Consider the following 16,645-nt stretch of genomic DNA (forward strand, 5'->3'; position numbering starts at 1 on the left):
GTGGAGGGGCTTGACTTGATGTTGATGAAAGCTGACTGATCAGGGTGGTGTTGCTGAAGGTTTTCATTAAATTTCTTAAGATAGGACAACAATGAAGTCTACCATAACAATTGACTCTTCCTTTGATGAACAGCTGCTCTGTGATATTTGATGTTGTTTGATAGCATTTTGCATACAGTAGAACTTCTTTCAAAACAGGACTCAATACTCTCAAACCCTGGCTGCTACTTTATCAACTAAGTTTATGTAATATCATAAGTTCTGTGTTGTCATTTCAACAATCTTCACAACATCTCCACCAGGAGTAGATTCCATCTCAAGAAACCACCATCTTTTCTCATCCATAAGAAGAAACTCCTTATTTCTTAATGTTTTAACATGAGACTGTGACAATTCAGTCACATCTTCAGGTTCCACATCTAATTCCAGTTCTTCTGTTGTTTCCACCTCATCTGGAGTTATGTCCTCCACTGAAGTCTTGAACCCCTCAACGTCATCCATGAGGGTTGGAATAAACTTCTTCCAACTTCCTGTTAATCTTAATATTTTGACCTCTTCTCATGAGTTACAAATGTTCTTCATGACATGTAGAACAATGAATCCTTTCTAGGAGGCTTTCAATTTACTTTTCACAGATCCATTTGAGGCATCACTATCTGTGGCAGCTATAGCCTTATAGATTATATATATCTTTTAAGTTCATTTATTTATCTTAAGAGAGAGAGAGAGAGAAAGAGAGGGAGAGAGAGAAATATCAGGGAGTAGGGGAGGGAGAGGGAGAGGGAGAGGGAGAGAGAGAGAGACAGAGAGAGAGAGAGAGAGAGAGAGAGAGAGAGAGAGAGCGAATCTCGAGAAGGCTTATGCAGAGCCCGATGTGGGGCTCGAATTCACAAACTGTGAGACCATGACCCAAGTGGAATTCAAGAATCAGACATTTAACTGACTGAGTCACCCAGGTCCCCCATTACAAATTATATTTCTTAAATAATAATACTTGAAAGTTAAAATGACTCTTGGACCGATGGGCTATAGAATGGATGTTGTGTACAAAATCAATCTCATTGTACATCTCCATCAGAGCTCCTGAGTGACAGGTTCCTTGTCAATGAACAGTAATATTTTGAAAGGAATCTTTTTCTCTGAGTAGTAGGTCTCCTTTTAAAAGAACTTTTCCTATGCATTCACAACTTGGCTGTTTGGCAGTAGAGGCCTAGATTTAGGCCTATCTTGGCTTTTTACACACCTTCCTCATGAAGTAAATCATTTCTAGCTTGATTTAAAGTGTGAGATATGCAACTCTTTCACCTGAACACTCAGAGGCTGCTGTAAGGTTAATAATTGGTCTAATTTCAATATTGTGTCTCAGCAAATAGAAAAGGCCAAGGAGAGGGAGACTGATGGGGGAGTGCCTGATTGGTAGACCAGTTAGAACACAAACAACGTTTACCAGAGAAGTTTGCCATCTTGCATGAGTGCAGTTCATGGTGCCCGCCCCCCACACCTGCCAAATAACAATAGTAGATCACTGATCATGGATCACCATAACAAATATAATAGTAATTAAAAAGTTTGAATTATGGTGAGAATTACCAAAATGTGACACAGAGACATGACATGAGTAAATGTTGGGAAAATGACACTGATAGTGTTGCTCAATGCAAGGCTACCACAGACTTTCAATTTGTATAAAAATGCCAAGTGAATAAAATGAAGTATATCTGTAATAACTAAAGGGAGAGATATAAAACTTGTTTGGAAAAGGCAAGCTACTTAAATAGCTACTGCCTTAAAGCATTAGGATATTCCAGGAGTTAAGAGGCCAAACTCCAGCCAAGGAGCTGGGATTGGAGCCTGGACTTGAACAATTACTGGTGGCAATATCTTAGTCAAGTTACTTAATTACTCAGCACCTTAGTTTCATCACTGGGCACAAGAAGGTGATAACAGTAGTTAACCATGTGTTACAAGGACTAAATATAGGTAAAAAACACTTAGAATGGGCACATAGTGAATGCTAAGTAACTTTTGCCATTATCCTTATTTTTAGAGAGTGTAATATAAATTTCATTTAATTTAGGCCAGGAATCAAGTTTTAGACACTATCTTTAATTTTCTCATTAATATTAGGCAAGTCACTTGTACTGCTTCTAAATGATGCAAGAAATTGACAAAATTGAAACTAATTCTTTTCTCTGAGCTGTCAGCACAGAGCCCGACATGGGGGTCAAACTCATGAACCATGAAATCATGACCTGGGCTGAAGTCAGAAGCTTAACTGACTGAGCCACCCAGGCCCCCTTATGTTGATTGATTTTGAACAGAGTTACCATCATTGTCAAGACAATATACTTTTTGTTTGACCCACTTTTTCCATATTTCTAAAGTAATCATTGACCTTTCCTTTCTTTTCAACTCTTTAGGAAGTTAATTAGGTTGATTGAAAAGAAAAATCTGTAATTTTTTTTTATTACAGGAGAAAAGTACAACCTAAATGTAAACTTCTATTTAAAAGTACCATTTTAAGTGAACGTATCTACAACCCATGAGTAGAAAATAGCTTTGCTCATTGCAGAACACCACTAAAAAAAATTTCTATATGTGGTACCTGGGTGGCTGAGTTGGTTAAGCATCCAACTTTTGATTTTGGCTCAGGTCATGATCTTATGGTTCATGTAATTGGCCCCATCAGGCTCAATTCTGACAGCACAGAGCCTTCTTAGGATTCTCTCTCTGTCTCTACCCTTCCTCGGCTTGCACGCACGCTTTCTCTCAATATAATCGATAAATAAACTAAAAAAAAATTCTATATGCTCCAAGATAGGATATTGAAAGATTTTTTAACCAACCAAAATATAGAAACATTTCATTTATGCTGCCTTTATAATTTGGCCATAGCCCATAAATGGTCACAATCCTGAAATATCGGGGCAGGGAGTGAAGGAGAAAATAGGCAGTAGAGGACAATGGCTCTTAAATGGAAATCATCACTGGTTTTGTACCTTAACTGAAATCTTATACATTCATAAGTGAAATTCCATTTAATCATTTATCTGTACTTCTCTCAGTACCTACTTTTTTCATAAGGATAACTCTACCACTTCAGGAAATACATTATAATCTTTTTCTTTTGTGTCTTAAATTTCTCTCTCTAGCTCCTTAGACTTTTCAATCAAATACTATGATCCTAAAAGCTTATTCTTGAGGACGCTGCTAAAAAGCATAGAAACAATTTCAAATACTGCTTTTCTTTTCTTTTTTTAAAATGTTTTTATTTATTTTTGAGAGAGAGAGAGAAAGAGCGCAGATAGGGGAGGGGTAGAAAGAGAGGGAGACACAGAATCAGAAGCAGACTCCAGGCTCTGAACTGTCAGCACAGAGCCCAATGTAGGGCTCCAACCCAAGAATTGGGAGATCATGACCTGAGCCAAAGTAGAACACTTAACTGACTGAGCCATCCCAGTGCCCCTCAAACACTGCTTTTCTTGAGCGTATATTTTTTAAGTTTAAATATGTATGTCACGTACATCATGTTTTTGCCCCACCGTCCAATTCATATGTTAAAGCTTTAACCTACAATGTGATAGTGTTACATATGGGCCTTTGGGAAGTAAATCAGAGTTAGATAATGTCTTTCAGGATGGGGCACTCAAAATGGGATCTGTGCTATTCTAAGAAGAGATTCTAGAGAACCAGCTTCTCTTCCTCTCTCCTTGTCTTTCTCTTTGTGCATACACAAGGAAAAGATTGTGTGAGCACACTGAAAGATGGTGGCTGCTTGTAAGTCAAGAGGAGACCTCAGAATAAAACCCCTCTTGCCAACACTTTGATTTTGGATTTCCCAGCCTCCAGAACCATGATACATAAATTTATATTGTTTAAGCCACCTGATCTGTGATATTTTATTATGGTAGCCTAAGCAGACTAAGACAACATATTATATTTGCAAATCAGTATAAAACATTTTTCTATTTAAGAACTTGATGTTATCATGTTATTTTATTAATCTTTAAATGAATGAACATAAACAGCAATAAATAAATATCTTTTTAATTATTTCTATCAATGACTATTATAGGGGCATCTGGGTGGCTCAGTCGGTTAAGCGTCCAGCTTCAGCTCAGGTCATGATCTCACGGTTAGTGGGTTTGAGCCCCGCGTCGGGCTCTGTGCTGACAGCTAGCTCAGAGCCTGGAGCCGCTTTGGATTCTGCATCTCCCTCTCTCTCTGACCCTCCCCTGCTCATGCTGTCTCTCAAAAATAAATAAAAAACATAAATAATTTTAAAGACTAGTATAATTTATTGAAGGCTATCTAACACTAAGTCTCACAACAACCTCTGAGATGAATTACTATTTCTATCTTTCAGATGAGAAAATTGCAGTTCTGAGATGTGAAGTGACATGTCCAAGGTCAATTAGTTAATGAGTGGAGAAGCCAGGATTGAAATCAAGGCTTGCAAACATGCTTCTCTACCCTACTGCTTAGGTACAATGAAGGAGATTAAATATTCTCAGGACATGATCCCAGACCTTAAGGAGCCTATATTCTAGTTAATAAGACATGGCAAAATAACAGACAAGTTAAATCATGATACAAAAGATGAATAAGAAAGTGAGATAACAAATGGAAAAATATCACAAGTTACATTGTTCCCTAACTTGTATACATTATTTCCAAAACCTATCTGTCCGTGAAAGTTATCTTTGTGTCATACCTATTGAAATCCCAATAATAACTGTTTTGAGAAATATAATTCAGAAAATGCTGGTCTAGTTTGTAGGTGTACTACATCTTTTAATTTAGAGGAAGAAGCTGTAGTGGTCTGGGTGGGCAAAAGAGAGAAGAATCAAGTGTAAAAACAGTAAGCATATTTTTTTAAATTCAAATACCAGAAGTGCAAATTACCTAAGTCAGTAATTTTTTACTTTATCAAACTATCTTTTGAAAACTTTTATTGAATATGTGAGCACTTTCCATTTATTAATACATTTAATCCTCACAACATTCTTAGGAGGTGAGCATTATTATTATGATCTCTATTTATGAAGAGGAATCTCAGGCTCTGTCACCCAGTAGCAAATCAAAGAGCCAGGGTCTGAACCCAGAAGGTCTGGCTCCAGCGCCCAAGCTATCAACCACCATGGCAAACTTCCTCTCTAAGGCAGCTTCATTTCAATCCATCACTTCATGTAATTCTGATGCAGGCACAATAGATTATGATTTGAGAAGATAGTTAGCTGATAACTGTAGGCTGAATCTAGATAGTTGTTCCCAAACTTTAGCATATTAGAATCCCCTAAAAGTCTTGTTTATATAGAGATTGAAGGCCCAAGGCCCCCAAAGTTTCCCATTTCAGTAGACCTGGGTTTGTCTCTGAACGTGCATTTCTAACAAGTTCCCACTTGAAGCTAATGCTGCTGATCAGACAAACACATTTAAATCACATAAAAATTTGAATATTTATGTAAATGGATTTTGGTTTGATCCAGTGAAGTGTGTGTTTGTGTGTTATCTTTAATTTTTTGACTAGAATAACATTACATAAGAGAAAGGTCTAAAACTACAGAGTATTTGATAAAATCAAGTTTCCCTATTTATTCTATTCACCAAGTCCCACATTCTCCTCTCCAAAGTCCTGTACATTTTTAGTTTCTTATATATCCATCTATGAAACAGGAAAACAGAGGAAAGAACGTTTTTAGTGTTCAGGTACCTAGAATAAAGTTCACTTATTTTCTTGTTATAACAGTCTAGTAAATAGACTAATGGAATTTACTATCTAGGGTATTGTTATCATATAGGCTAAACATCTGGATCAAAGAACTAGAGAGTTTTAGATGCAGGTAGAAACTGTAAATAAGGAAACTAAGCCACTAAGCCAACTAAGGAACCTTGTCCAAATTCTCACAGTAAGTGGCATAGCCATTATTCACATCCATGTTATTTGATTCCAAAGACAGTGCTCCCTGCACTATCCCTGAGGAATCAGAGGCTCGTTGAGAAGAAGGGGTTTACCCAGATTTGCTAAGTTACATGGATTGTCTGATATCCAGTCCAGAGGTATTTCTGTTTGACCATACTTTGTGAGGGAATGAACGTTTAAAATTTCCATTCAGGTTTTTGAGTTTTTATTGCTTTTTTAAAAAAATTCTTAAAAATGTTTATTTTTGAGAGATACAGACAGAGTGTGAATGGAAGAAGGAAAGAGAGAGAGGAAGACACAAAATCTGAACTAGGCTGCAGACTCTGAGCTGTCAACACAGAGCCCGACTTGGGGCTCAAACTCATGAACCGTGAGATCATGACCTGAGCCAAAGTTGGATGATCAACTGACTGAGCCACCTAGGAACCCCAAGTTTTTATTGCTTTTGACTAAAACTATGAAGCTAAGAAAGAGAGGGTTTAGGGTGTAGTTTCTCTTATGGAAAATCCTTTGCATCTACAGAAGTGAGACCCATTAAATTACCAAATATTACAAAATGTATGACAAAATTATTATATGTATTAAGAGGCATCATAGGTCAGTTAACAGCTTAGTTTTGAAATCCACTGACTTATCTCAGCCTCAGTCTCTAACTGTTGATGGGAAGATAATAATATACAAAGAATGCTGTTAATGGGAACTTTAACTAAATGAGAATTTGGTTAAAGCACCAAACATGGTATCTGGCACTAAGTGAGTTAAAAAAAAAAAAGTCACCTACTATTATTTTCATTGTACATTCGATTCATAGAGTGGTTGGAACTCCTAGGTACAATTTAAGGTTAGACAACAAAAATAATCAATTTTACAAGTCATTTCACACAAAAGTCATGGAATCTATTTCACTGTGAAAAATGCTGAAAAATAAATTCTTTAGCAGTTTTTACTAGTTGGACTACTAAAAATGATCAAAGAGGGGTGCCAGCTGGCTCAGTCAGTTGAGTGTCCAACTCTAGATTTCAGTTCAGGTCATGATCCCAGGGTTGTGGGACTTAGCCCCACATCAGGCTCCACATTGACCATGGAGCCTGCTTAAGATTCTCACTCTCCCTGTGTCCCTCTCCCCTACTTGCATGTTCTCTCCCTCTCTAAAATAAAAATAAAAATAAAAATAAAAAATAAAAACAAAGATAAGTCTAACATATTGAACATTCTAAGTGTAGAATGAGATTATCACTATAACTGGTCATAACATTTCTAGGATTTGGGAGAGGTCTAGGTAGAATGATTAATAAAAAAAATGCAGGCTATTCTACTATTTACAAAACAGTTTTTGTATGTGATTTGGGCTGTCATTAAATAAGATCATAATCAAATTTCTTCTCTAGCCCTTGCATTAAACCTCTAATATATCAAATCTGAATTCCCTAAGAAAAATAAAACTATTACTATTGCTATTGTATTATTTTTACTTCATACAGATTGCTTACTAAAGTATACTATAAAATTTTGATATATAGAGTTTATTTTTCTGCTGTACATGCAAATTCAAACTATTTGTATGCAGGTGCTACCCTGCAGTGAGAACAATGTAAATTAGAAAATGTCCCTTACTATACAAACCATGATGTGATATAGAACAGATACCATCAAACTTGTTGGTCTTAAGATCTCTTTACACTCTTAAAAATCATTGGCAACTCTAAGGAACTTGTATTTATCTTGTTATGTCTATTGCTATCTACTATGTAATAAATTAAAACAAGAATTTTTAATATTATCTGTTAAATAACAATAGTAAACCTATGACATGTTCATGTAAATAACATATTTTTATTCAACATAATGGTATTTTTCTAAACAAAAACATGTAGTGTAAAAGGTAACATTGTTTTTATTTTTGCCAATTTCTTCAATGCTGGGTTTAGTAGATGGTACTAGATTCTCCTATCTGCTTATGTATTCAATCTGTTGTGATATATTGTTTTGACTGAATTATATCTAAAAAATATCCAGCCTCACACAGATGTGTAATTGGAAAAGGGAGGGGTATTTCAATAGTCCTTTTGGATAATTGGGTTATGTTTTGATACTACATCAAAACTCAACAAGTTGCTGTTTTCTGGGGGAATAACTGCAATGTAGAATCTGAAACTATGTCAATAAGTTTTTCTTATTCTTCATACCAATACATTAAAATCAACTGGTCTATTCTGCATTTTGAATGGGTCTTATACTCATGCCTGATCCTGTAACTCATGCATTGGTTATTTGGAAAATGTTGCTTCACTGAGTTGTACAGATTTTCCAGATGTTGACACATTTCATAATACAATATCAACAAATTACATTAATTTCTATCATACTCATCTTATAAGAAAAGCATATAGGTATTGGGAAGCTGTCAAGCTCACAGTGGCAGATTGGAATTTTCCAAAATTCCAATTTTTGCTTGACAGCTCAAATTTTATTGTCAGCAACAAATTCTGTCAGTTGTTCTCCTTAAAGTGATGAGCTCACTTTGTTCATTTTTGACGAAATGTCTGGCTAAAACCCAAGTTTAAATAACTAGTTTGTCATTCTTCTTTTTGTTAAAGGCTATTTTTTAGACCCGTCTTAGGTTCACAGAAAAATTGAGTACACGTTTCCCACTGGCTTCTTTTTGTTTGTTTCTTTCATCTTTTTTTTTGTCCATTTCTCTAATACTTTCCTTTTATTTTCCTGGAAACAATAGTTAAATTAAGATAATGACATTTAAAAAATGAGCTTCTATGATAAAATTCTTAACCCTTATGCCTCTAAACCAGTAATCAACTTCTGAACTGAATAGACCCCTTTATCTTTAATGAATCTTTTTTTAATACTTTTTAAAGGTAAATAATTATTCATTAAAAAAATTTAAATCCTTAAGAGAAGACTAATTATGTAAATAACCTAGCATTCAAATTCACACCAAATTTACACCAAAAGTTGCATACTGTAAAGGCAACTTTTCTTAGTGTAGTTTTAGATGATCAAACCTTTTAAATTTGTCTTCATAGACCTAGGGTAATTAGTTTATATAAGATACGTGAACATGAGCAGCAAAATACCAACCATGACCTTGGTAGAAGTAAATGGAGTTGAATTCAGTTTCTCCTGAGTATTGGCCTAAAGAAGATAATTAGTGCCTCAGGATATAATTATATAGGAAGAGTTTTTGAAAAGCATCAGGCCGATAAAGATGATTACTTTTGTATACCCCAAAGGAAAGTAAATTTCTCTTTATATTGGAGATAAAGGGAGTAAATGCAGAGAGGAATATATTGTATGGTATGGACATTATAATATTAAAAATAGGTGAGATTTGAAAAAATAGCTGAAAGTTTTACTACTTTCTAAAGTTTGAATATTGGAATTTGAATTTAGTCAAAGTGTTCTACTCTTTGGAAGTAAGATTTTCCACACTAGTGGTTATTTGCCAACTTGGGGTGTAGCGGGGAGAGAAAGGGTATGAGAAACCACTGGGACTGAAGAATATGTTTACCATCTTGATTGTGGTGATGGTTTTATGGCTTTCAATATGTCAAAACTTATCATAATGTAGACTTTAAATATATACAGTTTATTACATGTCAATAACACATATTAAACTCACCTTTTAAAAAATTTTAATGTTTATTTATTCAAGAGAGAGAGATCAAATGGGGGAGGGATAGAGAGAAAGGGAGGGACACAGAATCTGAAGCAGATTTGAGCTGCTTTGAGGTGTCACACAGAGCCTGATGTGGGGCTCGAACTCATGAGCCATGGAACAATGACCTGAGCTGAAGTCAGATGCTTAACTGACCTAGCCACCCAGGCACCTCAAATCTCACTTTAAAAAATGGCCATTCTTTCCCCACTCCTCAAATATACCCAAATCTGTTAAATTATGGATTTCTGTAATTCTTCATACTGACATGTGAGGTAAGATTCCTATAAAATGGGCTTTCATAATTTTAGAATGAAGATAGTCTATCAATTCCTCACTTCATACTAGTTATAAACAAAAGCATTTCAAAGAAACATTGATAACAATATTTATTTCTTAAAGAATAGTGAACCAAAGGTTAATGATAACATATAATTAGGAAGAAATTGCTCTCAAATGAATGGAATATATTTTATCCTTAAAAGGCAATGATGAGGCCATTATCTAATGCAGGCTAATAGAGAGTATAATGCTAGATAAAATAAGTCAGAAAAAGACAAATACTATGTGATTTCACTTGTGTGGAATTTAAGAAACAAACAAGAAAAAAAAACAAGCAAAGGAAATTAAAAAAAAAGAGAGAGAGAGAGAGAGAGCAAGAACCAGATGCTTAACTACAGACAACAAACTGATGGTAACCAGGGGGGGGGGGGGGGGGGAGCCAGGGGAGATGGCTGAAAGCGACGATGGGGATTAAAGAGTGCTCTTGTGTTATGATCGCTGGGAAATGCATAGAATTGTTGAATCACCATATTGTATGCCTGAAACTAGTATAGCACTGTATGTTAACTATACTGGAATTGAAAGAAAATCTTAATTAAAAAATTCAAAAACAACCACATGAAACTTTGTAATAAAAATTTAAGAGAAATTCTATATAATTTACTACAAATAATAAAAATTTAATTCAACAAGCTCCACACTTCCATTTGATTTTTTAGTATTTCATATTTATTTTTCTTTATTTTTTCTTTCAAATTTTTATTTAAAATCTAGTTAGTGTGCATATAGTGTAATATTGTTTCAGGAGTAGAATTTAGTGATTCATCACTTTAGTTATAACACCCAGTGCTCATCGCAAGTGCCCTCCTTAACACCCATCACCCATTAGTATTTCATATTTAATGCTAGCATTGATATAGAATTGACACCTGCCATTTACAAAAATGCACGTTAAACAGATGCTTATATCTTTAGCTACTAAAACTGTATTAAACTTCTATGAATATCAATTAGCAATATAACTTTATTATACTATTTTAGTAACATTTCCAGTACTATTATATAGTACTATTACCATAAAACAATTAGCAATATAATGTATAAATCACTTATAGTGTAAGGGTAACATATACTACAGAGCTGTATACAAATTGATTTGATTTTGTAAGACATATTCAAGTAAATTTAGAGCTGCTACTCAAAACATCAAACTCATAGTACCTGGGAAATTATAGGCAATGACGTAATTAAAGATATGGGTAATCCCTTTGCTTATGAAAGAGTCATAGTTATTTCTCATGGTATTATATAGTGAAATGTCAATGCAATGCTTATATATAAAAGTAAATTAAGATAGCAGAATATGTTTTGAATTAAAAAATCCAACATATCTTTTTGTTTCTGGCTTAGAGAGACTGACTGGTATGAAACTTTGGCACTTACTTTCCAATTGTATTGGGTAGTATTGTAAGTTGATTGTCATCTACTTTTAGAGTAGTTAGTTTTTTCAAAAGACCTAAAACAGAGAAGCTTTATTAATACATAAAAACAGATCTCTGACAGAAAATACAATATGAAAAAAAAGAAAACCCTTGTGATGAATATTTGTCATGCCAATAGGCTGCACCCTACTCATATAAACCTACAAATAAACCTACAAATTTTTATATACTCTAGTTTTGACTGTCCAGTTGTAAAAGCTTTACCTACATCAATGGGAGTTCAAGCACATCAATGCAGACAAATAAACAAAATGTAGGGCTCCATAGAAACCTAAGTTGACAGCAACACTACCACATTTCCCTTATCTATTATGTTGCAAATGCACTAGATGAAAATTTTTAACCCAGCTGTGATTTAATATTTAATTAACTCGTAAGCACTAATAACTAACATTCCTGTCTGATACAAATTAAAAACATATCTGAATTAAGCCTAATGATCAACAAATGGGTATTGAGATATTGCGATGCAGTGGCTATAATTATAGGCTTGGAAAATTACAACATATGACCTCATACTTTTTTCATTACCATAAATCCTTGAACTTAGATCAGCAGAAAGTACACGAACTCGCAATTTTAATATACTGAGTAGAACTGGCCAAGAATTGAAGTTTCAACTATTTATATTTCACTGTCAGATTTATGCCTTCCATACTCTTACTGCCTGCTTTTATTCCCAAGGTTTTAATAGCCACAGAGTAATTGAAGAACAACTTCCTTTACTTAGCTATAATTTAATCTTTAGTATTAATATGGCTTAAATAGCCAAAGTCCAAGGGCAAAGCATGGTTAATTTTTGTTTTACATTGGAAATATGCATATCAGCTGTAGGCTACTTGTTTTTCAGAAAACTTGTTTTGATGGCTATAGTAGGTTCCATGGTCAAATGTGCTTGGAAAACGCTAAATTAAACAACATTAAACGTATTTCTTTAATAAAGTTTTTTTTAGGAGCTCTTAATATATTAATGTAGTAAAGTGACTCTTGAAAGTTATTGCAGAATGCATGTGAGTGTGCAAAGTATCTTGTTTAGCTAGTGCTTCATGAATGTTCTTCGAGAAGCATCGCTGTAGATCATGCCCACCCACCTCAAGTATTCTGAGGATTTCTTAAAGGCATAAAATCAGAATATATCTAAAATAAAAACTAACTATTGCACTTAAAATTTCAGTATGTTCAGTTACATATTCTGTAGAAGCACTCAATATTTAGTGGAGAGAAAGATTCTCACTGTCAGACTGCTGTGAGAAAATACCTACAAAATATTGAAGCTTGATACATCAGCTTGTGCCCCCAGAATACACTGCTGAAGAGAGCTACACCTGGGAACACGGACAATTCTCATTGGGGTAAGATTCACTGGGAATTTGTCTCTGAAATTTGCATACCGACTGCCATATTCATCTATGTTTAAAGGTTGACTGAATCACTGCAGCTTTTCCAGTGTGTATGTAAAAAAATGTCAACCTTGGAAATATAAAAACACTCCTAAGCTTGTTCATCAATTGTGAAAAGAAAACAGGGGATGATGAATTACAGCTAAATTTTTTATGACTTGGTAACCCTGATCAAACGACTGCACCTGCCCACCAGTGGAGCTAGAGGGGTGTTGACAGTCTCCACATCACTTGACTGGGTCATAAGAAGATTTGGGCAGGGTCATGGATGGCTGTGCAAAAACTGGGAAGTCAGGTTGCAAGGTGCCCTTTAAGAGAATGATAGTACTTAAGTGTAAAAGTAGTGGTGAAAAAATCTTGAGGCATGTTAGGGACTAAAATCAGAAGGTTGATGCAACATTTTTTTGAAGAACGGAGTAGTGGCTCTCTCCCAGCTGATAGAAGCTACTGTAGCTTTAAAGGTGGAAGCAAATTAGGTCCCTGTGCTTAGTTCCATGTCTATGGGTTTAAAGGAACCTCACTCATTTGTGATGTGGCAACTCTGTCACTCACATATTCTATCTAAGGAGATGTTCTCTGGACAGATTCTGGAGCTTCTGTAGGAGTATGGTTGTCTGTAGAGCAGAAATAGAGCACCAACTTCACTTTCATTACTCATGACTTCCTTGGGCAGATAATTCTTTTACTGCATTTTTACATCATATATGCTTGGATTTTCTTCTACTTTATAGGAATCAAAGGTATTCTATCTTTTTCCTTCCCTCTTTTTGGTCCTTCCCTAATTTCCCACCTCTTTATCCTACTAAGAAGTATTGAAGAGAAAGAAAAAGGAGGCCTTTTACTATCATTTTAGCTACTTATATATAAATATATAATGAGCAGCAATGTTTTAAACATTAGTATGTTTTGTTATCAAAATAGCTAATATTTACATGACATATAATAAAGCTTTAAAAAATCAAATAGTTGTGTACCTATCAAATCTTAGATTATAATAATTATTATATTATTACAGTAGCTAACACAAGCACTTAAAAAGTGCCAGTTACTGTACTAAGCAATTTTATATGTATGAATTCACTTATTGCTGAAAATAATCTCATGATGCACCCCATGATCCCCTCTTAATAGATGAAGAAACTGAGCACAGAGAGATTAAATAGCTGTTCTAATGTCACAAAGTTAGTAAGGTAAAAAAGCCAGAATTTGAACTCAGGTAACTTGACTACAAAGTCTGTGTCCTTAACCATTAAGTGAAGAAGATAAATTATCTTGGAAAGTAAAAAAAAATTAGTTAAAGCTCTCTTTACAAGAGCAAAAGAGCCACCCTTCATTTTTCCTGGAACCAGACAAGAAAAGGGAGTCAGCATGCAGGGTTGGTTGAGTAAATCACTCCATTCAAATATCTCACAGCTGTAGAAGACTAAAATAGATGCAAAGGAAGTAAAGATTTTATTTTTAATTGCTGTTTTCCTTCATTGATTCTGTGGAATTTCTTATCTTTTGTTCTTTTAAATGTTGGTAGTTCAATAATGTCCAAATAAAAAAGACAAGATGCAATTTCTCATCCAATAAGAATCAAAATTCTTTTAGGGCCTTAGGACACAGCTCTCTGTTTCTTATCGCTGATACTTCTCTTGATCAAGAAGGGGAATTTTGGAGGGAAGTCAGCTATTCAATGTGTATAATCAGAGACTCTATCAACCTTGCAGATGCGTAAATGTAATTTTTCCCTTGAAAGGTCAAAAGGATCCAAAGATCTTGTCTGAGGAGTAAATTACTATAACAAAGTTAATTCCTAATTTGAAAGCCATTCAGATTCTCAAAGGTTTTAAAATACATAGTATCGCATGTCTATCCTAGTCTGCTTTATGCCAGCCAAGTATCTAATCTGATGCCTATTTTTTTTTATCACCTATCTATGCTGTCTTCCCCAGAGCTAATTTCCTAGTCTGCTTTCTTAAAGGAAGACATTTTAAACAAATAATTATAACATCTTTTATTTTACTATGTGTCATTTTTATTTCCAGGATTTCTAATTTTTTTTGTAACCACCTCTTCTTAGTCAGAATTTTAATTTTTTTATTAATTCTTATTTTTTTTAAATGAATGTTATTCTAACTTTTGTCTATTTGATGATCTACACAAATTGCTTGGTGACTTTGGTTTCTCCTGGGTAAATTTTTCTATTTGTTTGAGATTTTGGTTGTGGTTACAACATTAGTTTCCCTTTAAAATTTTCGTTTGCATGCTCATTTGTGAAGGTGAACGTTTTCTCCTTACTTATGCTCACCTCTCCCTGCCTGATAGTTTTGTGGCTACTTACCCCTGACTCCCAAGTTTTTGGAGTGGGAGTATAATGCATGTATTTTGACTAAGTGGTTTTCTTGACCAGATGATTATCTATGTGATCTTAATTCAAGGATGCTCTTTTTAAGCATTATACTTCCTCACTTTCTACAACATAAAAGAGTATTTTCTAAGCTTATCTGATTATAAGTTTCATCTAGGATGTTTAATAAAAACAAATTAGCAGGTCTATGATGAACTTACTGAATCAGAATTTTCAGAGAAAAAGCCTGGAATGTGTAAATGTTTAATAATGCTCTCAGCTAAGTCTTACAATGAGATGAGCTGAAAAAACACTGTTATGAAGTATGTGATTATATAAGTCAAAAAGTTCTCAAATCTAGGAAGAAAGAAAATCTAGCCTGGTTTTTCAAAACTAGTATTCTCTATTAGCCTAAAAGAATATGACAAGGGAAGCAATAATTGAGGAAAATTTTGGAAAACTGCCTTACCTTCTAGTTTCTAATTAGAGTATATAGATTGTAACTTAATTTTCAGAAGCTTTAATAAGTTCAAGAATATATGACAGATCAGATTCAAAGAGGGTTAAAACCTCTTTTAATGTCTAAAGTTAAGTAATTTGCTGATTATCCTCCTAAGTCCTCTCATAAATAATAGTAAGATATCTATACAAAACAGTTTATTCATTATTAAATTAGATTTTTTAGTTACTTTAATCATATAAAAATTTATAACAAAAATGGATTGGGTGCTTGATAAACACTAACAGACAAATTCTCTCCTATCATGAATCTTAACAGCATATAAAAGAAAATGCATCTTTTTTCAAGAATAGAACTACAAAGAGATTTTATACTTATTATACCTTTATGTTATTTTCAGATTATAACAGTGTTATAACAGGATTAAAACTAGAATATAGCAACACTCAGTGGAAATATCTAAATATAAGAAATATACTTTTTATATTATACAGTAACATTTTATAACTTAAAATATTTGAATTAAAAATATATATCAACTTGGCAGGATCCTTTTAATAGTAGAGCCTTCTTAAATTGAATAATTACTTACCATTTCAATTTAAGGTCTAAAATAGAATTTTCTCTTCTTGAATAATAAACTTTGTAATTTATTATTATCAGTCAGGCTAACGGAATATTCCCTATATCTACTGATAAACTAGGACTATGCCAAACAAGAAAATTTCATATATTTCATATAAACATTTGTGACACAATAGAATATTCTCACCTATAGAGTCGGGCAACTGTTGCAACATATTCGATGACAGTAAGAGGTCCTCAAGGGCTTCACATCCAGAAATTTCCATGTCAACCGTTTCGATTCTGTTTTTTGACATATCCAGGTATACCAACATCTTTAACTTCCCTATAGACTTGATAACATTGCATAAACTCAGGGTTAGTTGAGAAACTTTCACGAGACATTTGAAAGTTGTGAAAACCACAATACTGTAAAACTAATTTTAAAAGCAACTACAACAATAATACATGTTGGCAAGAATGTTGAGAAATTATAATGCTTGTACATT

At 34.0% G+C, this 16,645-nt stretch overlaps 1 protein-coding gene across 1 annotated transcript in view; it reads right to left on the bottom strand.

The window, feature by feature from the left end:
* Positions 1–16,645, bottom strand: part of LRRC7 (leucine rich repeat containing 7) — a 542,709-nt gene that overhangs the window by 119,025 nt on the left and 407,039 nt on the right. The window contains exons 10-11 of the mRNA XM_029949178.1: positions 16,345–16,489; positions 11,322–11,394 (exon numbers count right to left, since the gene is read on the bottom strand). Of these exons, the coding sequence (XP_029805038.1) occupies positions 11,322–11,394; positions 16,345–16,489 (218 nt within the window). The remainder of the gene's footprint in view (positions 1–11,321; positions 11,395–16,344; positions 16,490–16,645) is intronic.

Source organism: Suricata suricatta, chromosome 8 (assembly GCF_006229205.1).
Source record: "Suricata suricatta isolate VVHF042 chromosome 8, meerkat_22Aug2017_6uvM2_HiC, whole genome shotgun sequence".
Taxonomy (NCBI): Eukaryota; Metazoa; Chordata; class Mammalia; order Carnivora; family Herpestidae; genus Suricata; species Suricata suricatta.